Source organism: Carassius carassius, chromosome 1 (assembly GCF_963082965.1).
Source record: "Carassius carassius chromosome 1, fCarCar2.1, whole genome shotgun sequence".
Classification (NCBI taxonomy): Eukaryota; Metazoa; Chordata; class Actinopteri; order Cypriniformes; family Cyprinidae; genus Carassius; species Carassius carassius.
The window spans coordinates 16,413,489-16,435,915 of NC_081755.1; the positions used below are offsets into that span (position 1 = coordinate 16,413,489).

The following is a 22,427-nucleotide window of genomic DNA, read 5'->3' on the forward strand; positions in this document are numbered from 1 at the left end:
GTTTGACACCATGGTATAATGAGCATACTCGCACCCTAAAGAGAGCAGCCCGAAAAATGGAGCGCAGCTGGAGGAAAACAAAACTAGAGGTATTTCGTATTGCTTGGCGGGAAAGTAACATCCTACTCAGTAACATCCTACAGAAAAGCATTAAAAACTGCTAGATCCGATTACTTTTCTTCTCTTTTAGAAGAAAACAAACATAACCCCAGGTATTTATTCAATACAGTGGCTAAATTAACGAAAAATAAAGCCTCAACAAGTGTTGACATTTCCCAACACCACAGCAGTAATGACTTTATGAACTACTTTACTTCTAAAATCAATACTATTAGAGATAAAATTGCAACCATTCAGCCGTCAGCTACAGTATCACATCAGACAGTGCACTATAGATCCCCTGAGGAACAGTTCCACTCATTCTCTACTATAGGAGAGGAAGAATTGTATAAACTTGTTAAATCATCTAAACCAACAACATGTATATTAGACCCTATACCATCTAAGCTCCTGAAAGAGGTGCTTCCAGAAGTCATAGATCCTCTTCTGACTATTATTAATTCCTCATTGTCATTAGGACATGTCCCCAAAACCTTCAAACTGGCTGTTATTAAGCCTCTCATCAAAAAACCACAACTTGACCCCAAAGAACTAGTTAATTATAGACCAATCTCGAATCTCCCTTTTCTGTCCAAGATACTAGAAAAGGTGGTATCCACACAATTATATTCCTTCTTAGAGAAAAATGGTATATGTGAGGATTTCCAGTCAGGATTTAGACCGTATCATAGTACTGAGACTGCTCTTCTCAGAGTTACAAATGATCTGCTCTTATCATCTGATCGTGGGTGTATCTCTCTATTAGTTTTATTGGATCTTAGTGCTGCGTTTGACACAATTGACCACAACATTCTTTTGCATAGACTTGAATACTTTGTTGGCATCAGTGGAAGTGCATTAGCATGGTTTAAATCGTACTTATATGACCGCCATCAGTTCGTAGCAGTGAATAAAGATGTATCCTATCGATCACAAGTGCAGTATGGAGTACCTCAAGGCTCAGTACTAGGGCCGCTACTCTTCACGCTTTATATGTTACCCTTGGGAGATATCATCAGGAAACATGGTGTTAGCTTTCACTGTTATGCTGATGATACTCAGCTCTATATTTCTTCGCAGCCCGGTGAAACACACCAATTTGAAAAACTAATGGATTGCATAGTCGATATAAAAAACTGGATGACGAGTAATTTCTTACTGCTAAATTCTGAAAAAACAGAGGTGTTAATTATAGGACCTAAAAACTCTGCTTGTAATAACCTGGAACACTGTCTAAGACTTGATGGTTGCTCTGTCAATTCTTCATCATCAGTTAGGAACCTAGGTGTGCTACTTGATCGCAATCTTTCCTTAGAAAGCCACGTTTCTAGCATTTGTAAAACTGCATTTTTCCATCTCAAAAATATATCTAAATTACGGCCTATGCTCTCAATGTCAAATGCAGAAATGTTAATCCATGCATTTATGACCTCAAGGTTAGATTATTGTAATGCTTTATTGGGTGGTTGTTCTGCACGCTTAGTAAACAAACTACAGCTAGTCCAAAATGCAGCAGCAAGGGTTCTTACTAGAACCAGGAAGTATGACCATATTAGCCCGGTCCTGTCAACACTGCACTGGCTCCCTATCAAGCATCGCATAGATTTTAAAATATTGCTTATTACTTATAAAGCCCTGAATGGTTTAGCACCTCAGTATTTGAATGAGCTCCTTTTACATTATAATCCTCTACGTCCGCTACGTTCTCAAAACTCAGGCAATTTGATAATACCTAGAATATCAAAATCAACTGCAGGCGGCAGATCCTTTTCCTATTTGGCGCCCAAACTCTGGAATAACCTACCTAACATTGTTCGGGAGGCAGACACACTCTTGCAGTTTAAATCTAGATTAAAGACCCATCTCTTTAACCTGGCATACACATAACATACTAATATGCTTTTATTATCCAAATCCGTTAAAGGATTTTTAGGCTGCATTAATTAGGTAAACCGGAACCGGAAACACTTCCCATAACAACCTATGTACTTGCTACATCATTAGAAGAATGGCATCTACGCTAATATTTGTCTGTTTCTCTCTTGTTCCGAGGTCACCGTGGCCACCAGATCCAGTCTGTGTCCAGATCAGAGGGTCACTGCAGTCACCCGGATCCAGTACGTATCCAGACCAGATGGTGGATCAGCACCTAGAAAGGACCTCTACATCCCTGAAAGACAGCGGAGACCAGGACAACTAGAGCCCCAGATACAGATCCCCTGTAAAGACCTTGTCTCAGAGGAGCACCAGGACAAGACCACAGGAAACAGATGATTCTTCTGCACAATCTGACTTTGCTGCAGCCTGGAATTGAACTACTGGTTTCGTCTGGTCAGAGGAGAACTGGCCCCCCAACTGAGCCTGGTTTCTCCCAAGGTTTTTTTCTCCATTCTGTCACAGATGGAGTTTCGGTTCCTTGCCGCTGTCGCCTCTGGCTTGCTTAGTTGGGGACACTTCATCTACAGCGATATCGTTGACTTGATTGCAAATAAATGCACAGACACTATTTAACTGAACAGAGATGACATAACTGAATCCAATGATGAACTGCCTTTAACTCTCATTTTTGCATTATTGACACTGTTTTCCTAATGAATGTTGTTCAGTTGCTTTGACGCAATGTATTTTGTTTAAAGCGCTATATAAATAAAGGTGACATTGACATTGACATTGCTTACCCCCATCCACAAAAGGAATTCTACCTGGAAGCTGGGTTTTTCGACCAATGTCTCAGTGCTGGCCTGTACCAACGGCATGACCAAGACAAGAAAGTAGTTGCCTATGCCAGCAAGACACTGCTTCCACCAGAGTGTAAGTTCTCAGACTGTGAAAAAGCTCTGCTCTGCACTGTATGGGCCATTCAGCGATTCTCCAATTACAATGGGGCACAGAAAGTTATCATAGAGACTTGCCACCAGCCAGTAATGTTCCTCAACAGCCAACGAATCTCAGATGGCGTGGTCACCAATTCACGCATAGCCACATGGTTAATGGCTCTCCAAGGACGCAATGTTGAGGCACAGTATGCACAGAATCACAAGTCTGCACTGGGCAATGGCCTGGCCGCATGCCAAAACTGCTTATAACACACCTGCGGAAGCAATGGGTGAACAAGAACCCCAACAGCAACAACCAACCTGTCACAGGTACTTTGAAGAGAATGCGTGGCAAGGCATGCTCACAGCCTACGTCGATGGATGCTCCTACAACCACGACGGCATCCTTAAGGCAGGTGCAGGAGTGCTGTGGGTTAACGACCAGCCGTGCCCCCCACAACACTTCAAATTAGGTCCCCAGTCATCACAATATGCAGAAATAGCAGCTATTCTCATAACTCTGCAGATCGCATCAGCCCATGACATCAGAGAAATCCTCATCTGTACAGACTCTAACTATGCCAGCATCAGTTTTGTGTGCAACCTTCCGGGCTGGAAACAGAATGGTTTCAAAACAGCAAACAACAAGCCAGTCAAACACCAACACCTGTTCCAGGAATGTGATAACATTACAAAAACACACAATATGACTGTGTACTGGAAGAAGGTAAAAGGACACTCGAAGCTACCAGGTCTGGACAAAGACTTAAATGAACAAACTGACGCCCTCGCCAAAAACAGGCACACTACATGGGGAGGTGTGGTCACCCCCAGAACACACACCCAGCCCCGATGTTGCACTGTTAACCCGCAGCAAACGACCTTCACCCGTTGCAGTGCCTGCCTCACAGCCGGTATCGCTAACTCCGCAGATTTCCAACAACGACATTACAGATATGCAAGCCTCTGACACTGCCATAAAGACATTTTTTAACCACCTCTCTGACCCCTCCAACCACCCTATCACTCAGGCTGAGCTCACTGATGGCTCGTGCCTCCGACACCTATATAACACCAGACACATGCTGCACATACAGGACGACATTCTGTGGTTTGCACCTGATGACAGCACAGCACCTCGGCTTGTGGTGCCACGATGGGGGTAGTGCTAATGTATGCCCACGACACACCATGTGCTGGACACCACGGTGCCAGAGCCACGTGTGACAGGTGGCGTTTTGGCCCGGCATGAAGTGAGATGTAGCAGAGTACGTCAGAGAATGTCTTGTGTGCTGCCAGTTCACACCAGCAAACCCAAACCACAGAGCCCCACTGCAACGCAGAGGGATCACGTTCCCGTGGTCAGACCTCCAAATTGACTGGGTAGGACCCCTCTGGAAATGCCTATGGGTACAAGCTTAACTTTACATCAGCCACCATCACATCGCGTCCAGCCAGGTAGAGAGATCGCACCGAGCGGTGGTCGCCATGCTGAAAAAGTATGTGTCTGCTAACCAGAAAGACTGGGATGTGAACCTACCCCTTGTGCTGATTGCCATCAGAGCCACCCCGCAGGAATCAACACGGGTGTTCCCTTTTGAACTCATGACTGAGCGGCAGATGACCCTGCCACTACACTTGCTGTATCAACCAGGAGACTCCAACCTTGTCACCGCTTACCCCACATTCCAGTACCTTAACGATAGGGGTGTCGCGGTTAAGAAATTTGCCCTGCGGTTATTATGGGTGGCTCAATAGCGCCATATGCGGTATTACCGCCGTTTTTTTTTTTTTACATACCTAATTTATCCTGATTTTGCTGCATACAAAGCTCTATCATTGAGTTATGTAGCATATATTGTTGCTTTTTTAACTGACAGAGAGACACGTTTTAAAATTTTTTGTTTATTGTTAAATGCCAAACAGCAACAAGAACATGCGTTTTCCAATACATTTTTTTTAAGAAACCAAAGAGACTTTGTACAGCAGCGGAAATCTAGACTGATTATCACGCCACTGGCCCACCAGGACAGTGGATTCGCGTTGGAGTCGATGCACTCCTCAAACAGATAGCGTGTGAGCTCATTATCTGTTCACGCTCTCTTGGGTATGGGCACTGACGTGGAGGTTGTCCGTGACTTCAGCAGGTATGCCTGTTACTTTCATGGCTGTATTTTACAGATTTCGCAAAGGCTTCAGCTACTCCTTACTGTTAGCCGGTTTCAGCTGTTCTTTTTGATGTTGCTCCGCGACCTGATGCTTGAGGGGGCAGCTGCGCTGGATGACAGGGGACACACTAAAATGCTTACCGTGAAAAACGCTTAACATGACTTAATGTACTAAGACAGTGATATTAACAGACCAAACTCACAAAAAAAATCATACTAATAAAGTATATAATATCTTTAAAAAAAATCAGATGAGCCCTGAATATGAATGCAACTCGTTTAATAACACGTTAAGCCTTTTCCTCCCATTGAAAACCGTTATAAGAAAACGCTTAATGTGGCTTAATGTACTAAGACAGTGATTTTTAAAAACCAAACTCACTAAACATTATACTAATAAAGTATACGATGTACAAAAAAAAAAAAAAAAAAACGGTTGATCCCTGAAGATGAATGCAAGTCGTTTAATAACACGTTAAGCCTTATGGTGGTTTTCTATAAGAGGAAAAGGCTTAAGGTGTTATTAAACGTGTTGAATTCATATTCAGGGATCATCTGATTTTTTGTAGATACTTTATTAATATGATGTTTAATGAGTTTGGTCTGTTAATATCACTGTATTGGTACATTAAACCACGTTAAGCGTTTTTCACGTTAAGCGTTTTAGAATGTCCCGATGACCTCAAATTAGATGTATTGCCACATCACAGGAACCTTTTTGCAGCAAATTTTGCATATCGGCTCATCTATATTCGCTGGCTCGCCCTTTTCATTGGGTTGAAAGCCAAAATGTTCCCAAACTGGCGACGTGACATTAGGTTTTGGGACGAGATCGAGTGCCTCCCATCGTTTCAGCCGGCCTATTCAAAACAAACAAAGCACCATAAAGCTACAACGGCTCGCGAGAAAATTACAGTCATAACCATATTGTATCAGTAATTTATTTAACATTGAATGCACAGTGACAAATTGAAAAAAAAAAAAAAAAGGCCACAGCTCATATAAAAAAAATAAAAAAAATGAACATGATGTTTAGTGAGTTTGGTCTGTTAATATCACTGTATTGGTACATTAAACCACGTTAAGCGTTTTTCACGTTAAGCGTTTTAGAATGTCCCGATGACCTCAAATTAGATGTATTGCCACATCACAGGAACCTTTTTGCAGCAAATTTTGCATATCGGCTCATCTATATTCGCTGGCTCGCCCTTTTCATTGGGTTGAAAGCCAAAATGTTCCCAAACTGGCGACGTGACATTAGGTTTTGGGACGAGATCGAGCGCCTCCCATCGTTTCAGCCGGCCTATTCAAAACAAACGAAGCACCATAAAGCTACAACGGCTCGCGAGAAAATTACAGTCATAACCATATTGTATCAGTAATTTATTTAACATTGAATGCACAGTGACAAATTGAAAAAAAAAAACAAAAAGGCCACAGCTCATTAAAAAAAAAAAAAAAAAAAAAGATGAACACTGCGGTTGCCGCGGTTTCAGCGGTTGCATCTTTCCTCTGCGGTTTGCTTGTCAATAGTGCAGTATTACAATATTGCGGTTATCGCGACAGCCCTACTTGACGAGCTCCATAGACATTTGAAAACAACTTTTGCTTTTGCCCAGCAACACCTGCAAAAAAGCGCTGAAGGCCAGAAAGCATATTACGACCAGAAAGCATCACACCAGGAACTGAATGTGGGCGACAGGGTCTTGTATTACAGCTTCACCCCACCACCTCAGACAGGCCCCCAGCGGCTGTCAAAGAAATTCCTGCCACACTGGACGGGACCTCATGAGATTATGAACAAACTCTCCCCAGTTGCGTACCAAATCCAGCTAAACCGGGGATCGAGAGAACCAGTTCTCAAATGGGTCCACCGTAACAAGATTAAGAGACATGCGACCACTAGCAGAGATAGACAGGGAAGGGCCAATGCAAGCTAAACTCAACCGCCGCCACTGAAGCGAAAAGACTGTCCCATCCAACCCGTGACAAACCTCACTGACCTGTTCCCTCTCTCTTTTCCCTTTTCCTCCCTACCTCTCTCTCTCTGGCCTGTAACAGGATGCTGCTGTGGATTGTCATCCTGTGCCTCCAGTCAACCAGAGGCCAGCCGCCATCAGACATTTTATTTATTTATTTATTGAAAGAGCAACCGGGACTCCTGATCACGAATTGTCGGACGCACAGCCAGAAAGTATACGTTCGACTCGACCCCCGCAACGTCTACAGAGCACATTACCCCCACGCATTAGCCCAGTACAGCTGGGCCAGTTGGACAGAGGACTCCCTCCATCATAATCTAAATAGTACAGACTCAGAAAATATTGCTTTTTCCTGATCAGAAGATTAATATTTCTTGGAGTTTGTAAGAAGGGTATTTTTATTGATTTTTGATAAGGAAGTTTAGCTTCCAGTTCGCGGGACGAACAGATGGTCTAGATAACTTAAATTAATTCTAGTAAAGGTAACCTTTAAATGATTAAATACTCCCTCTTTGGGTAATTTAATATTTGTAAGCAATAAGCACATCATATTCATAGACTCATGAATATTCACTTCATTTGAGTTAATTATTCCCCAGAAAGTGATTGTTGCTACAACACCAATTTGAAAAACGAATAAAAAACTGGATGACGAATAATTTCTTACTGCTTCATTCTGAAAAAACAGAGGTGTTAATTATAGAACCTAAAAACTCTGCATGTAATAACCTAGAACACTGTCTAAGACTTGATGGGTGCTCTGTGAATTCTTTGTCATCAGTTAGGAACCTAAGTGTGCTATTTGATAGCAATCTTTCCTTAGAAAGCCACGTTTCTAGCATTTGTAAAACTAAATTTTTCCATCTCAAAAATATATCTAAATTACGGCCTATGCTCTCAATGTCAAATGCAGAAATGTTAATCCGCAGCGTTCTCAAAACTCAGGAAATTTGATAATACCTAGAATATCAAAATCAACTGTGATCCTTTTCCTGTTTGGTGCCTAAACTCTGGAATAACCTACCTAACAATGTTCGGGAGGCAGACACACTCTTGCAGTTTAAATATAGATTAAAAACCCATCTCTTTAACCTGGCTTACACAAAACACACTAATATGCTTCATTAATTAGGCTTCGTTAATTAGGTAATACCGGAACCGGGAACACTTCCCATAACACCCGATGTACTTGCTACATCATGATAAAAATGGCATCTACACTAATATTAGTCTGTTTCGCTCTTATTTTGAGGTCACCATAGACACCAAATCCAGTCTGTATCCAGATCAGATGGTTACTGCAGTCACCCAGATCCAGTAAGTATCCAGACCAGATGGTGGATCAGCACCTAGAGAGGATCTCTACAGCCCTGAAAGACAGCGGAGACTAGGACAACTAGATCCCCAGATACAGATCCCCTGTAAAGACCTTGTCTCGGACGACCACCGGGAAAAGACCACAGGAAACAGATGATTCTGCTGCACAGTCTGACTTTGCTGCAGCCTGGAATTGAACTGCTGGTTTTGTCTGGTCAGAGCAGAACTGGCCCCCCAACTGAGCCTGGTTTCCCCAAAGGTTTTTTTCTCCATTCTGTCACCGATGGAGTTTTGGTTCCTTGCTGCTGTCGCCTCTGGCTTGCTTAGTTGGGGTCACTCAATTTACAGCGATATCATTGACTTGATTGCAAATGAATGCACAGACACTATTTAAACTGAACAGGGATGACATCACTGAATTCAATGATGAGCTGCCTTTAACTGTCATTTTGCATTATTGACACACTGTTTTCCTAATGAATGTTGTTCAGTTGCTTTGACGCAATGTATTTTACTTAAAGCGCTATATAAATAAAGGTGACTTGACTTAGTTTGGCTGGCTTTACACCAGAGCTGGGTTTGGTTCTTAATACATTTCCTCAGCTCTTCAAACAGTATTTGATCTGGATGTATGTAATGTATGCATCACATGTAGCAATACTCAAAACCACACACAATTGGGATATGACCATATATACAGTAGGTGGCCAAACAAAATGATTGTTCTGCCACTGTTAATGCCACCGCCGCCACGTCTGCAAAGTGCATTTAGCCTGTGCTAAATTGCACAAAGTGCATTAACCACAAGTTATCAAACAAGCACATCAAACACATTTTGGCACATAGCTGTCAGTTTTGCCTCACCGATGTGTTACATTTGAGCTAGGCTATACTGATATATATGCAACATGTCAATATTCTCACGGCTTATATTTTTTTATATTTTAATTTATATTTTAAAATTCCTTTAATAAAACAACATGCATTTATGTCTTCTTGGGAAAAAGATATTTATCTGTACATTGATTAATAAATTGTTGCGTGTTTTATAAATAATTTTGTTTATTTTAGTAAAACGTGAGGCACTGTATAATTTTGCTTACACTATTTAGGCCTAATTAAATCAAGAAACAAATAAATTAAACCTACATGATTTAGCTAAATCATTGAGGGCCCTATTTTAATGATCTAAACGCAAAGTGTAAAGCACACTGCGCAGGTGAACTCAAGGTGTGTCCAAATCCACTTTTGCTATTTTAATGACGAAAAAACGGTTGGCCTAACGGGTTGTCCCTATTCTCTTAATGAGTAATGGGTGTTTTTTTGGGCGTAATGTGCAATAAACCAATCAGAGTCTCATCTTTCATTCCAAACTCTAAAGAATGGACTGATTAATAAACCATCCTTTGAAAGATTTACTTTGAAATGCGTATGCAAATTTTAAATTATTTTTAATATTCAAGTGTTTGTGCGAAAATTATTAATGTGCATGCATGACAGAGAGGCGCCCTCTCGATCACTTGAATTTTTTCCTGATAATGAAATAACTAAAAAATTGTGGTGTCTCATACATGAGAGATATATCTACAGAAAGGTTGAAATGTCTACTTTTATACGATCAATTCAAAACGAAAGCACTATGTATTATGGAGAGAGTCACCACTTTGAATTTCATCTTGCAAATATGAAAATAATGACAAATGAACGACTAGTAACTAAAAAATCTTACGTGTGGGGCAGACCTAAATACCCTCTAGACATCTCTGTTAAAGTTTTTAAAGCATTTTATACACGTTTGCATAAATTCTTCTTTCAGAACGGTCCATAATATTTTTATTTATTTTGTTCCTTATTCTGTCCCTTATTTTCTTAAAGAATTAACGCTTATTTTCTACAAGAATAAACATTATAAATAAAGAATAAAAGAAAGAATCTTTCAATTAGCCCTTATTTTCCACTTCTGAAGTTAATTGGCAACTCTGATGATGTAATTATCTTTTGACTCCGCTGACAGTGGCACCTTCCTCAAAAAACAAACAAACAAAAAAAAATCCTCAGTTGTACGAGATATGCGAGCAAATAATAGATTTAAAAAAGAAAAAAAATAGGTGCTTGGTTTTTTTAAATGGAAAACGAATACAGCTCATAAAAAATTATATGATGAAAAAGTCATGAAAACATTATTAATTCATATAAATAATTTAAGCAATTAAAATCTTTTTTTTAAATACTAGATTTAACTTGAATTTCAATACTATTAAACTGACTTTAAAATCTCAAGGATTTTATAAGTTAAAAAGGTAAAATATCACAGTGCATGTTAAATAGCCTAAATTAACTTGTATCTTGTATAGTATCCGAAGACCTCGATTGCAAGTTAGCATAAAACTAACAATATAATTAGATATTTTTTTATGAACAATTCCTGTATAAAATGGGAAATCAACCTTTATATCAAACATTTTGAAATTGTCCGCAGCTGAGCAACATGGGAGGCAGTTTCTGCGCAGAGCGCGCAAAGTGAAAGTGATGCACAAAAGTCATTTTCAGATGCAATGAAAAAAGATGAAAAAAAATGGATAAAACATACATGAAACTTGAAAACAGTTAATAACATAACCTAGATTAGGCCCAGACTCTGCTCCTAAGTATATCATGTACATTTGTTAATCCACAGTAACTTATATTTTAACCAATTAATCACCTATTTTCACCTGTTTTCAAACCTATTTTCACCTATTTTCATTTGCTGCACATTTTTTCCAAAAACATGCTAAAAAAGAAATGTATTTTGTTAGAGGAAAAAAATATAAGTCATGTATAAGTTTCATTTTATAAAACCAACATTTTACACTTACATACTTTTCCAATCCGTCCCTTTGCGCCACTTGGCGGTAGTTTCGTGAATGATTTTAAGACGTGATTGATATGTCCCTGTGGCAGCAGTATACGCGGCGGTATTACCCATTTTGGTTGTCCACCTACTCTATATTTATATATTAAATGAAAACAAAATGTAATACCTGTGGGTTGTTCTGAGCTCCCAGCAGCATGGACATGTGTGTGAGCAGTCTGAGAAGAGCGAAGGGGACAGGTGACATATTCTTTGTGTCCTGCATGTCAGGTTGGTCACGACGCAGTGCATCACCCAGAATGTGTCCCGACTGAGTACGGTCCCCTCTGCAAATAAGTAGAATTACCTCAAATTTATTAAAACAATTACCTCTAAAAATTAACTCTAAAAAGACACCATCCACATCATTATTGCTAATAAATGGCTAAATTTAAAATCAAGAAAAGCCTTAGTCAAAACTGCTTCCACAGTCAGTCATTTATGTAAGGAATGAAACATAGGAATAGTAACTCAATAGTAACTCACTGTATCTGCATGGCTTGGAAGCCTTGCACAGGATTGTGGTTGGTGCCACCTATTGGTGCATCACAGTCTGGACAGCGACCAACCTCCATGGGTCGACCACACTGGTCAGATAACAAAGAAAATCATGTTTTAATTTTAAGAAGAAAAAGAAGAAGAAAAAACACAAATCTAATTATGTGCTCTAAGACAATTAATATCTAGTTAATGCAGCATTACTGCAAATCATAGGAATTAAGTCACATGACCCTACCTCACCAACAGTGCAAGGATGACCTTTAGGACAGACTGTTAAACACAAAGGGAGACCAGAGATTAGGAATTGACGATATATAATCCTCTCAATGCAGAAAGCAATTTCTGCATTGTTATTCCTTTTACTTCATTAATACATGCATTCTGTATTATTCTTCTGTATTATTTTATTTTTTCATCATCTTTTATTTAATTACTTAAAAGTTAAATAAAAAAGTAAAAGTTAAAATAAGAATTTAAATAACTTGCTCCATCTCTGAAATAGTCCTGGGCGATAAAACAGTATCAGCTTTTATTGACGGTACCGTACACCTTCAATATCGATATAAATTTTTTTTCAATATAGCGGAAGATATAGGCACGTGCTGTGAGTGATGCAGACAGCACACACAAACACAAACACAAACACATGCTGATATTGGTGATGTGCCTGCCTGTGATGAGGAGATGGTGAATAAAGAATGAATATTAGTGGAATTGTAAATTGCATTTGGATGTTAGGTGTGCATCAGGGAACATCATCAGTGGGGCATGAGATGCGGTTATAATGTAAGTGACAATGTTGCATTTTAATGTTTTGTTAGTCAACTCTAGCCCACGAGATGCACCGCTGCTGCATTATTAATTCAAAATATTAGAGAAATATAGAAGCTCAACACGGAGAAGATCTTGATTAGGTGAAAACCGAAACCATTCACACAGATGCATATTCAGCCCATTTTTTAGGTGTATAACTATGAGTGCTGCACTCACTTCCCACACAAGAGATGTATAGAAAGTCATGCAAAGTTAAAACAGTTTCAACTTTTAAAATACACTTCATGAATTTGTGGAGGTTTATTCCTTTTTACTGCGTCTCATATGTTTTTAAATGCAATCTGTGTGAATAGTGCTTCGGCTCTTGGGATTAACCCTTTTTCCTGAGGTTTTTTCCTGAAACGTTCGATTTTGACATCTTAATTTCAAAAGGCTATATCTTAAAAGTGATAAAAGATAGAGACTTTGTCAATTATAAAAATAGTAAGGATGACCCAATGTTTATGTAGGTATTAAATTTTCACATCTAATATGCATATTATGATGTCATATGGTGGTGGCCATCTTGAATTCTAGAATTTTCATGAAAAGTCACGTTTAAATGATAAAATGCAGCACTTCTTTCCCCCCAAAATGTCCCTCACCTTCTGTGTGCTATATTGCACAATACTGAATGCTCAGGTTAATAGTAAGTAGTAAACAAACTGTGTAAATCATTACTTATAAATGGTAGAAACAAACCGAATGCATGTAGCGGTTGGCCTTTTGCTGTAGAGATTTTTAATTTACAGCAGGCACTCTGATTCCATGTATGGGGCACATACATATTATTCATATGACACACAAACACAAGTAGACAAGACCTGTTTAGTTCAAAAGCTATGCCCCATGTCACATCGCCTCTGCTCCTGCTACGAGCAGCGTGGCCAGATCTGCCTCGTGCGCGCGCCGAGTGTGCACAGCTCAGACTACTGTCAGTGTCATTGTGACTCCCCACCCTGCCTCCACGTTGCACCCTAACTGTCCTATGAATACTTTGACCTCATCTAACATACCCAGTGGCATTAGACAAAGTCTCCACTACAATACTGTCTCCGCGATTGCGGAGAGGCACACGGTCAGAAGACAAAGCTGCATGTCTAGCGCAGTAAAAATCTCCCGCCTCGTTCCCTGCAACACTAACACGCCTGCTAATTTCGCGATGAACACTCCGACCCCGGCAAACATTGTTCACACCACTGACATTGGGCAAAGGACCATCTAAATTGGGCAAAGGATTCACCGTTTGTGCTTGGTGTAGGGCTATACTTTCACTGTCACGATTATTAGATGGAGTGCCCATGAACTTCATTAGAGGGCACTCCACTCAGGACCATTCCACCCATCAACCACCAGATGTCACTTGGACACTAGCACCTCTCATACTGTTGCACCACACCCGAACTACATTACCCATGAGTCACTGCATCACAATCACCCTGCCACACCTGCACCTCATTCATCAGCCAATTTCCTTGCCACACCTGCACCTCATTTACACACACACATAAAAGCAGCATACTCACTCTCACTCAAGTCTTGTCTAGCCTGTCTAACATTTCCGAGCGTTTCTCCCTGTGTTTTGTCATTCCCGTGTTTGATCTTCGGACTGATTACTCCGACTCTGATTCTCTGCTGCCTGCCCCGATCTCTGCTTGTTTCTGGTTTCGACTCTGGTTATCCCTGACACACCTGACGCCATTCCTGATTTCTGCCTGTTTGACCATTCTTTAATAAAGCGCTGCATTTGGATCCGAACGTCTCTGGCTCATCATTACAGAAGACTTCGCCACTCAGGATCCAGCAGCTTTTTGTGTGGACACTGGTCAGGTATGGAGATGGCAAGCCTATTAGCCCTCAAGCAGGGCACTGGATCACTCGAGGACTATGTACAAGAGTACTTAGGCCTCACCTTTTTCTCTGATCTGCCGGATTTTGTGCTGATTGACTTTTTTTGTGATGGGCTAAATGAACCACTAAGGTCACGAGTAATCAGTGAGGGTCCCCGCTCATCTCTTAGTCAGTTTATGGACTATGCACTGCTGATTGTTGGCTCAACATTCACTGTGGGTGTCGCAGAGGCACACGACCCTGGACTCACTCACGTCATGGCCGCCAGCCCAGCGCCACTGCACAAGAGGGCCACCAGCCCAGCGACACTGCACAAGATGGCCGCCAGCCCCGTCGACTTTCCAGAGTCAGGTCAAGTCACTACTAACACCCAAAAGTCAAGTAAAACAACAGTGAAATTTCATGAGTCGAGTCAGGTTCCAGTGAACTCTCCAGAGCCGAGTCAGGTTCCAGTGAACTCTCCAGAGCCGAGTCAGGTTCCAGTGAACTCTCCAGAGCCGAGTCAGGTTCCAGTGAACTCTCCAGAGCCGAGTCAGGTTCCAGTGAACTCTCCAGAGCCGAGTCAGGTTCCAGTGAACTCTCCAGAGCCGAGTCAGGTTCCAGTGAACTCTCCAGAGCCGAGTCAGGTTCCAGTGAACTCTCCAGAGCCGAGTCAGGTTCCAGTGAACTCTCCAGAGCCGAGTCAGGTTCCAGTGAACTCTCCAGAGCCGAGTCAGGTTCCAGTGAACTCTCCAGAGCCGAGTCAGGTTCCAGTGAACTCTCCAGAGCCGAGTCAGGTTCCAGTGAACTCTCCAGAGTCGAGTCAGGTTCCAGTGAACTCTCCAGAGTCGAGTCAGGTTCCAGTGAACTCTCCAGAGTCGAGTCAGGTTCCAGTGAACTCTCCAGAGTCGAGTCAGGTTCCAGTGAACTCTCCAGAGTCGAGTCAGGTTCCAGTGAACTCTCCAGAGTCGAGTCAGGTTCCAGTGAACTCTCCAGAGTCAGGGCTAGTCCCCATGGACTCTCCAGAGTCAGGGCTAGTCACCATGGACTCTCCAGAGTCAGGGCTAGTCACCATGGACTTTCCAGAGTCAGGGCTAGTCACCATGGACTTTCCAGAGTCAGGGCTAGTCACCATGGATTTTCCAGAGTCAGGGCTAGTCACCATGGATTTTCCAGAGTCAGGGGTAGTCCCCATGGACTTTCCAGAGTCAGGGCTAGTCCCCATGGATTTTCCAGAGTCAGGGCTAGTCACCATGGATTTTCCAGAGTCAGGGCTAGTCACCATGGACTTTCCAGAGTCAGGGCTAGTCACTGGTGTTCTTCATAGACAGAGTCAAGTCACTGGTGATCTTCAAGGACCGATTAAAGTCATCAATGATCTTCATGAGCAAAGTCAAGTCACCATTAACCTCCGTGAACTAAGTCAAGTCACCAACGATTTTCATGAGCAAAGTCAAGTCACCAATGATCTTCATGAGCAAAGTCAAGTCACCATTGACCTTCATGAGCAAAGTCAAGTCACCAATGACCTTCATGAGCAAAGTCAAGTCATCAATGATCTTCATGAGCAAAGTCAAGTCATCAATGATCTTCATGAGCAAAGTCAAGTCATCAATGATCTTCATGAGCAAAGTCAAGTCATCAATGATCTTCATGAGCAAAGTCAAGTCATCAATGATCTTCATGAGCAAAGTCAAGTCACCAATGATCTTCATGAGCAAAGTCAAGTCACCATTAACCTCCATGAACTAAGTCAAGTCACAGTTGATCCTCAGGAACCAAGTCAAGTCACCAACGATTTTCATGAGCAAAGTCAAGTCACCAACGATCTTCATGAGCAAAGTCAAGTCACCAACGATCTTCATGAACAAAGTCAAGTCACCAACGATCTTCATGAGCAAAGTCAAGTCATTAATGATCTTCATGAGCAAAGTCAAGTCATCAATGATCTTCATGAACCCAATCAAATCACCAAAGATCTACCAGAGCCTCGTCACATCTCAGCCGAACTCCCAGAGCCTCGTCACATCTCAGAGCTCTCGTCCTATCCTGTCACGGCCAGGGAGGCCGTCAATGAGCTCTCATTCATTCCGGTCTGGGCTACGGAGACCATCCACCAACTCTCTGTCTGTCCTGTCATGGCCACGGAGGTCCTCCATGAACTAACCGCCTGCCCTGTAATGGCCAAAGAGGCCAGCTACCATCTCATCACGGCCACGGAGGCTGCTATTAACCTGTCAATGTTCTCTGTTTCAGTCCCACCTGAGCAGACTTGCGGTCCGGTGCCATCGACTCCACTGTGGTGGTCCTCTGCTTCGCCCTGGTGGACTTCTGTCCCGTCTGCTCGGCTGTGGTGGTCCTCTGCTCCGCCCTGGTGGGCTTCTGTCCCGTCTGCTCGGCTGTGGTGGTCCTCTGCACCGCCCTGGTGGGCTTCTGTCCCGGCTGCTCGGCTGTGGTGGTCCTCTGCACCGCCCTGGTTGGCTTCTGTCCCGTCTTCTCAGCTGTGGTGGTCCTCTGCTCCGCCCTGGTGGGCTTCTGTCCCATCTTCTCAGCTGTGGTGGTCCTCTACTCCTCCCTGGTGGGCTCCAGCTCCACCTGCTCCACTCTGGTGGGCTGCCACGCCACCTGCTCTGCCTTGGTGGACCCTTGTTCCAGAGTTAGGCCCATGGCAGGCTCCCGTTCCCGAGTTAAGCCCATGGCGGGCCCCTGTTTCCTATGCCAGGCCCAGGAGGGGCTCCTGTTTTCCTGAGTTAGGCCCAGGAAGGGCTCCAGTTCCACCTGCTCTGCCCCAGTCCACTGCACTTCCTCATGGACCTGGCCCTCCATCCCTCCCCCTGTTCCGCCTCCACTCCACCGCCCTCCTAGATTGTTTTGAGCGTCTGGAAGCCGCTCCTTTAGGGGTGGGCTATGTCACGATTATTAGATGGAGTGCCCATGAACTTCATTAGAGGGCACTCCACTCAGGACCATTCCACCCATCAACCACCAGATGTCACTTGGACACTAGCACCTCTCATACTGTTGCACCACACCCGAACTACATTACCCATGAGTCACTGCATCACAATCACCCTGCCACACCTGCACCTCATTTACACACACACATAAAAGCAGCACACTCACTCTCACTCAATGCGAAGTCTTGTCTAGCCTGTCTAACATTTCCGAGCGTTTCTCCCTGTGTTTTGTCATTCCCGTGTTTGATCTTCGGACTGATTACTCCGACTCTGATTCTCTGCTGCCTGCCCCAATCTCTGCTTGTTTCTGGTTTCGACTCTGGTTATCCCTGACACACCTGACGCCATTCCTGATTTCTGCCTGTTTGACCATTCTTTAATAAAGCGCTGCATTTGGATCTGAACGTCTCTGGCTCATCATTACATTCACTTTCAGTATCAACGTCATCTTCTGAAGGCAGATATTCCCCTTCAGAATCAGGGTCCGCAAATAGAAGTCCCAACACTACATTGCGGGTTTATTGAAGCTTTATTGATGCCATTAGATAATAATAATAATAATAATAATAATAATAATAATAATAATGATGATGATAATAATAATAATAATCTAATGCCAATACTCGCTGACGTTGACAATATTGCTCTGATAAAATGGCTCACTCTCACACTAGCTCCACTTTTGTTTGCACTGATTCAATGCACTCTAGCTCGATGATTTTGAATAGAAGCATGACGTGTTTTTGAGTCAGAGATTAAGCATTACATGTCTGCTATCTGGTGCAGGCGAGGTCGCATGAAATTTGACACCCTATGAAATTGGCCGTTTTATTCAGTGCCGCATCTTGTCGAGTAAACCTGACCGTGGCGCCAAGAGGGTTAAGCAATGCATAAATATATGATGCTGTTTTGTTTGTTATTTTTTTTGCAATTTACAAAATAATATTAGATTTTTTTGTTGTTGTAGAGAGCCCTTCCTTCCAAGCCCTGCAGGACGACCTCTGCCATGGCCGGCAGAGCCTACACTTCTCCGGGCCAAGCCACTTCAGCACTGCACACCATGGCAATATTGCAAGTGTTCCAGGCCAAGCCACTTCAGCACTGCACAACATGGCAATATTGCAAATGTTCCAGGCAATGCTTCTCCGTTCCCTGGATGAGTCTAGCCCTAATGAACCTGCTTTTCTCGACCTCCGCAGCACCACGGATTTGGCACTGCTCGCCACGAAAGCCAAGACCAAGGCCATCGGACGACCTATGGCCAACCTGGTGGTGATGGAGCACCACCTCTGGCTCAACCTGACGGAAATTAAGGAAAGCGACAAAGTGGCCTTTCTTGACGCCCCAGTCTCTCCATCCAGTCTCTCCGGGCAAGCCATAGAAGGTTTCACAGAGCGCTTCACTGCAGCACAGAAGTCATCACAGGCCATGCGACACTTCCTGCACAAACGCTCCAGCTCTGCCTTGAGTCACCCCAGGGCTGCGCCGACTCAGCACCATGCAAGCCTGTCCCTTCTACCCCCCAGGCGGTGCCCCCTAAGGAGCAGCACCCAGCTCGCCCTTCTAAGAGTGCTAAACCGCCTAGATGTCAGGGCCCCACGGCAAAGGATTGTGCTGGACCCGATGCCCTCTAAATTTTCCTGATTGTTGGGGAAGAAAGAGAAAGGGGGTGTTGGGGATAATAAAACACGGCTACTTACTGCAGTTCGCCCGAAGATCCCCGCATTTCCGTGAGGTGATTCCCACTTTGGTAGAGCCGGACGACGCTCAGGTCCTCCACACCTAAGTGATGACGCTGTTAAGGAAGGGAGCCAAAGAGATCATCTATGATTAACTTTCCTCAGAAAGCTAATCGGGGTTCTACAGCCGTTATTTCCTTGTCCCCAAGAAAGATGGCGGTCTCAAACCCATCTTAGACCTCAGGCTCCTGAACCTTTCCCTCATGAAACGGAAGTTCAGGATGTTGACATTGAAGCAGATCCTCACACAGATTTGGCCCGAGAACTGGTTCTTCTCGCTGGACCTGAAAGACGCTTACTTTCACATCCACATCCCCATCACAGACAATTCTTGAGATTTGTGTTCGAGGGTGTGGCTTACCAATATACAGTCCTTCCCTTTGGGCAGTCTCTAGCTCCCCGCACTTTCATGAAGTGCATGAACGAGGCGCTTTTCCCTCTGAGACAGATGGGAATCCGTGTTCTGAACTATCTTGACGACTGGCTCATTCTAGCCCAGTCGCGAACCAAGCTAGACCACCACAGATCCGTGCTCTTGAGCCACTTAAGAGTGCCTAGGACTCAGGGTCAATTTCGCCAAGAGCTCACTGCTCCCCAGCCTACGTATTACACTCCTGGGAGCGGTTTTCGACTCCATATGAGGGCAGTCATATCACCAGAGCGCGCTCTGGTAATTCAGTAGCTCGCGGCCTCCGTCAGGAACAAAGCCTGTTTCCCTCTGAAGTTCCTTCAGAGGATGCTAGGGCTGATGGCTTCCACCTCTCCAGTTTTACAGCTCAGCCTCCTACGAATGCGGCCCCTGCAATACTGCCTGAAACTCCGGGTCCCACCACATGCTTGGCGGCATGGGCGCTTTCGCATCAAGGTCAACCTTGGATTAACCCTGTTTGGTTCAGCCGTGGAGTACCCCTGCAGGCAGTTTCCAGAAGGACGGTGCTCTAAACAGATGCATCCAACCTGGGTTGGGGCACTCTGTGCGAGGGCAGACCAGCCTTCGGCTCGTGGTCGCACGAGGAGAGCCATCTCCATATCAACTGCTTCGAGATCCTGGCAGTAGAACGAGCCCTTCAATCCTTTCAGGCGATCCTGAAGGGGCGCCATGTCCTAGTCCAGTCGCACAGCATGAATCGCCTCAGAAAGCAACTCTCATTGCCCAACCTATTTTTCGAAAGACATACAGTACAGACCAAAAGTTTGGACACACCTTCTCATTCAAAGAGTTTTCTTTATTTTCATGACTATGAAAATTGTAGAGTCACACTGAAGGCATCAAGGGCTATTTGACCAAGAAGGAGAGTGGTGGGGTGCTGCGCCAAATGACCTGGCCTCCACAGTCACTGGACCTGAACCCAATCGAAATGGTTTAGGGGTGAGCTGGACCGCAGACTGAAGGCAAAAGGGCCAACAAGTGCTAAGCATCTCTCGGGGAACTCCTTCAAGACTGTTGGAAGACCATTTCAGGTGACTACCTCTTGAAGCTCATCAAGAGAATGCCAAGAGTGTGCAAAGCAGTAATCAAAGCAAAAGGTGGCTACTTTGAAGAACCTACATATTTGACATTGACATGACATATTTTCAGTTGTTTCACACTTTTTTGTTATGTATATAATTCCATATATAATTCCACATGTGTTAATTCATAGTTTTGATGCCTTCAGTGTGAATCTACAATTTTCATAGTCATGAAAATAAAGAAAACTCTTTGAATGAGAAGGTGTGTCCAAACTTTTGGTCTGTACTGTAGATGCGCTGGCCCACAACTGGCCCAGCCTCCTTCTTTACGTTTTTTCCTCGATCTGATCCCTCAGGTCATTAGACGAGTCAGGGAAGACAGGCACAGAGTCCTCCTGGTGGCCCCACTCTGGAGGAGCCAAGTTTGGTCCTCGGAGCTGTTCAGGCTTTCCATGAAAGCCCCATGGCCGATCCCCCTGAGGCGGGACCTCCCCTCTCAGGCCAGAACTCTGGGCTCTGCATATATGGTCCCTCGATGGGAGCCTCTAAGCCTCCCCGGGGACGTGATACACACCACTGCTCAGGCTAGAGCTCAGTCTAAAAGAGGCCTCTACGCCCAGAAATGGTCAGTCTTAGTTGACTGGTGCTCAGCACGAAACGAAGACCCTGTTGAGTGTGACGTATCTCCGATACTCTAGACAAGGGTCTTACCCCTTCCACGCTCAAGGTGTACGTAGCAGCCATCGCAGCATTTCATGCTACTATCTCTGGCCAATCTGTGGGTTGAAACAGCCTCATTGTGCGTTTCCTGAGAGATAGGTGGTTGAAGCCCCCGCGTCCTCTCACCATTCCCACTTGAGACCTCCACATGGTCCTTGAAGCACTCAAAGGACCTCTGCTACTTGCTCTAGCATCGGTTAAGCGTGTTTGTGACCTGCAGGCCCTCTCGGTGAGCCCTGCATGCCTTGAGTTTGGGCCCAATTAATCGAAGGTCATTTTAAAACCCAGGCATGGCTACGTCCCTAAAGTGCTCTCGGCGCAGTTCAGCGCACAGGTAATTTCCCTCTTGGCTCTGCCTCCTTTGTCAGGTGAGCGAGAGCTGGATTAATTATTTTATCATAGTAATCTTTTGTGGAATTTCATTCTGTAAGATATGATACTACCATAGGTCAACAGGCTTATATTATTGTTGTTGCTGTTATTTTAGGTATCACAACAGAGAGATAAATTACATTTTATGTATGACCCAGGCAAACAATGTCAAATAATAATTAATTTATAATTAATAATTATAATAATCATTTTAATTATAATAATATTGCAATTCTGGTCAGATATTAACCACTGGGTTTCCAGGTGCACTGGATTTTTACAGGTCTTGTATTTTGCATGACACTGGCAAATTCTATAGCAGCACAGATAAACAGAATCCACTCACAATACCACTGAAGTTGTCCCATGGCCTGCTGGGCAACTGCCAACATGTCATCAGGCATAGTTGGGATGAATGAAGCCTGTCAGGAGAACATGATAGAAATATCACACTCAAACACATTTTAATCACCACGTAAAGTGTAATTGTTTCATACCATCATGTTGTTTGGGGAAAATGCCAGTTGCTGCAGTGGCTTAAGTAAAGGAAGATTTCCACACAGCAGGACTGCAGCCATGTGAACTGTGACCTCTACCAGCACAAATTCTCTGCCTGACGTCTGTGGTTGTACACGAAGAGCATGAAGATCATTTTGCACCAGCGCTTGAGCAAATGCTCTCATTTCATTATTGACGAAGACTTCTGAGCTTCTGATAAAATCTTCAAGGCCAGCACATTGCTACAGAAAACAACATGAATATCAGACA

At 43.6% G+C, this 22,427-nt stretch overlaps 1 protein-coding gene across 1 annotated transcript in view; it reads right to left on the reverse strand.

The window, feature by feature from the left end:
* LOC132104442 (E3 ubiquitin-protein ligase rnf213-alpha-like) overlaps positions 1-22,427 on the reverse strand; it is a 133,107-nt gene that overhangs the window by 61,304 nt on the left and 49,376 nt on the right. Inside the window, exons 54-58 of the mRNA XM_059510283.1 lie at positions 22,157-22,399; positions 22,006-22,081; positions 12,012-12,046; positions 11,762-11,862; positions 11,406-11,562 (exon numbers count right to left, since the gene is read on the reverse strand). Of these exons, the coding sequence (XP_059366266.1) occupies positions 11,406-11,562; positions 11,762-11,862; positions 12,012-12,046; positions 22,006-22,081; positions 22,157-22,399 (612 nt within the window). The remainder of the gene's footprint in view (positions 1-11,405; positions 11,563-11,761; positions 11,863-12,011; positions 12,047-22,005; positions 22,082-22,156; positions 22,400-22,427) is intronic.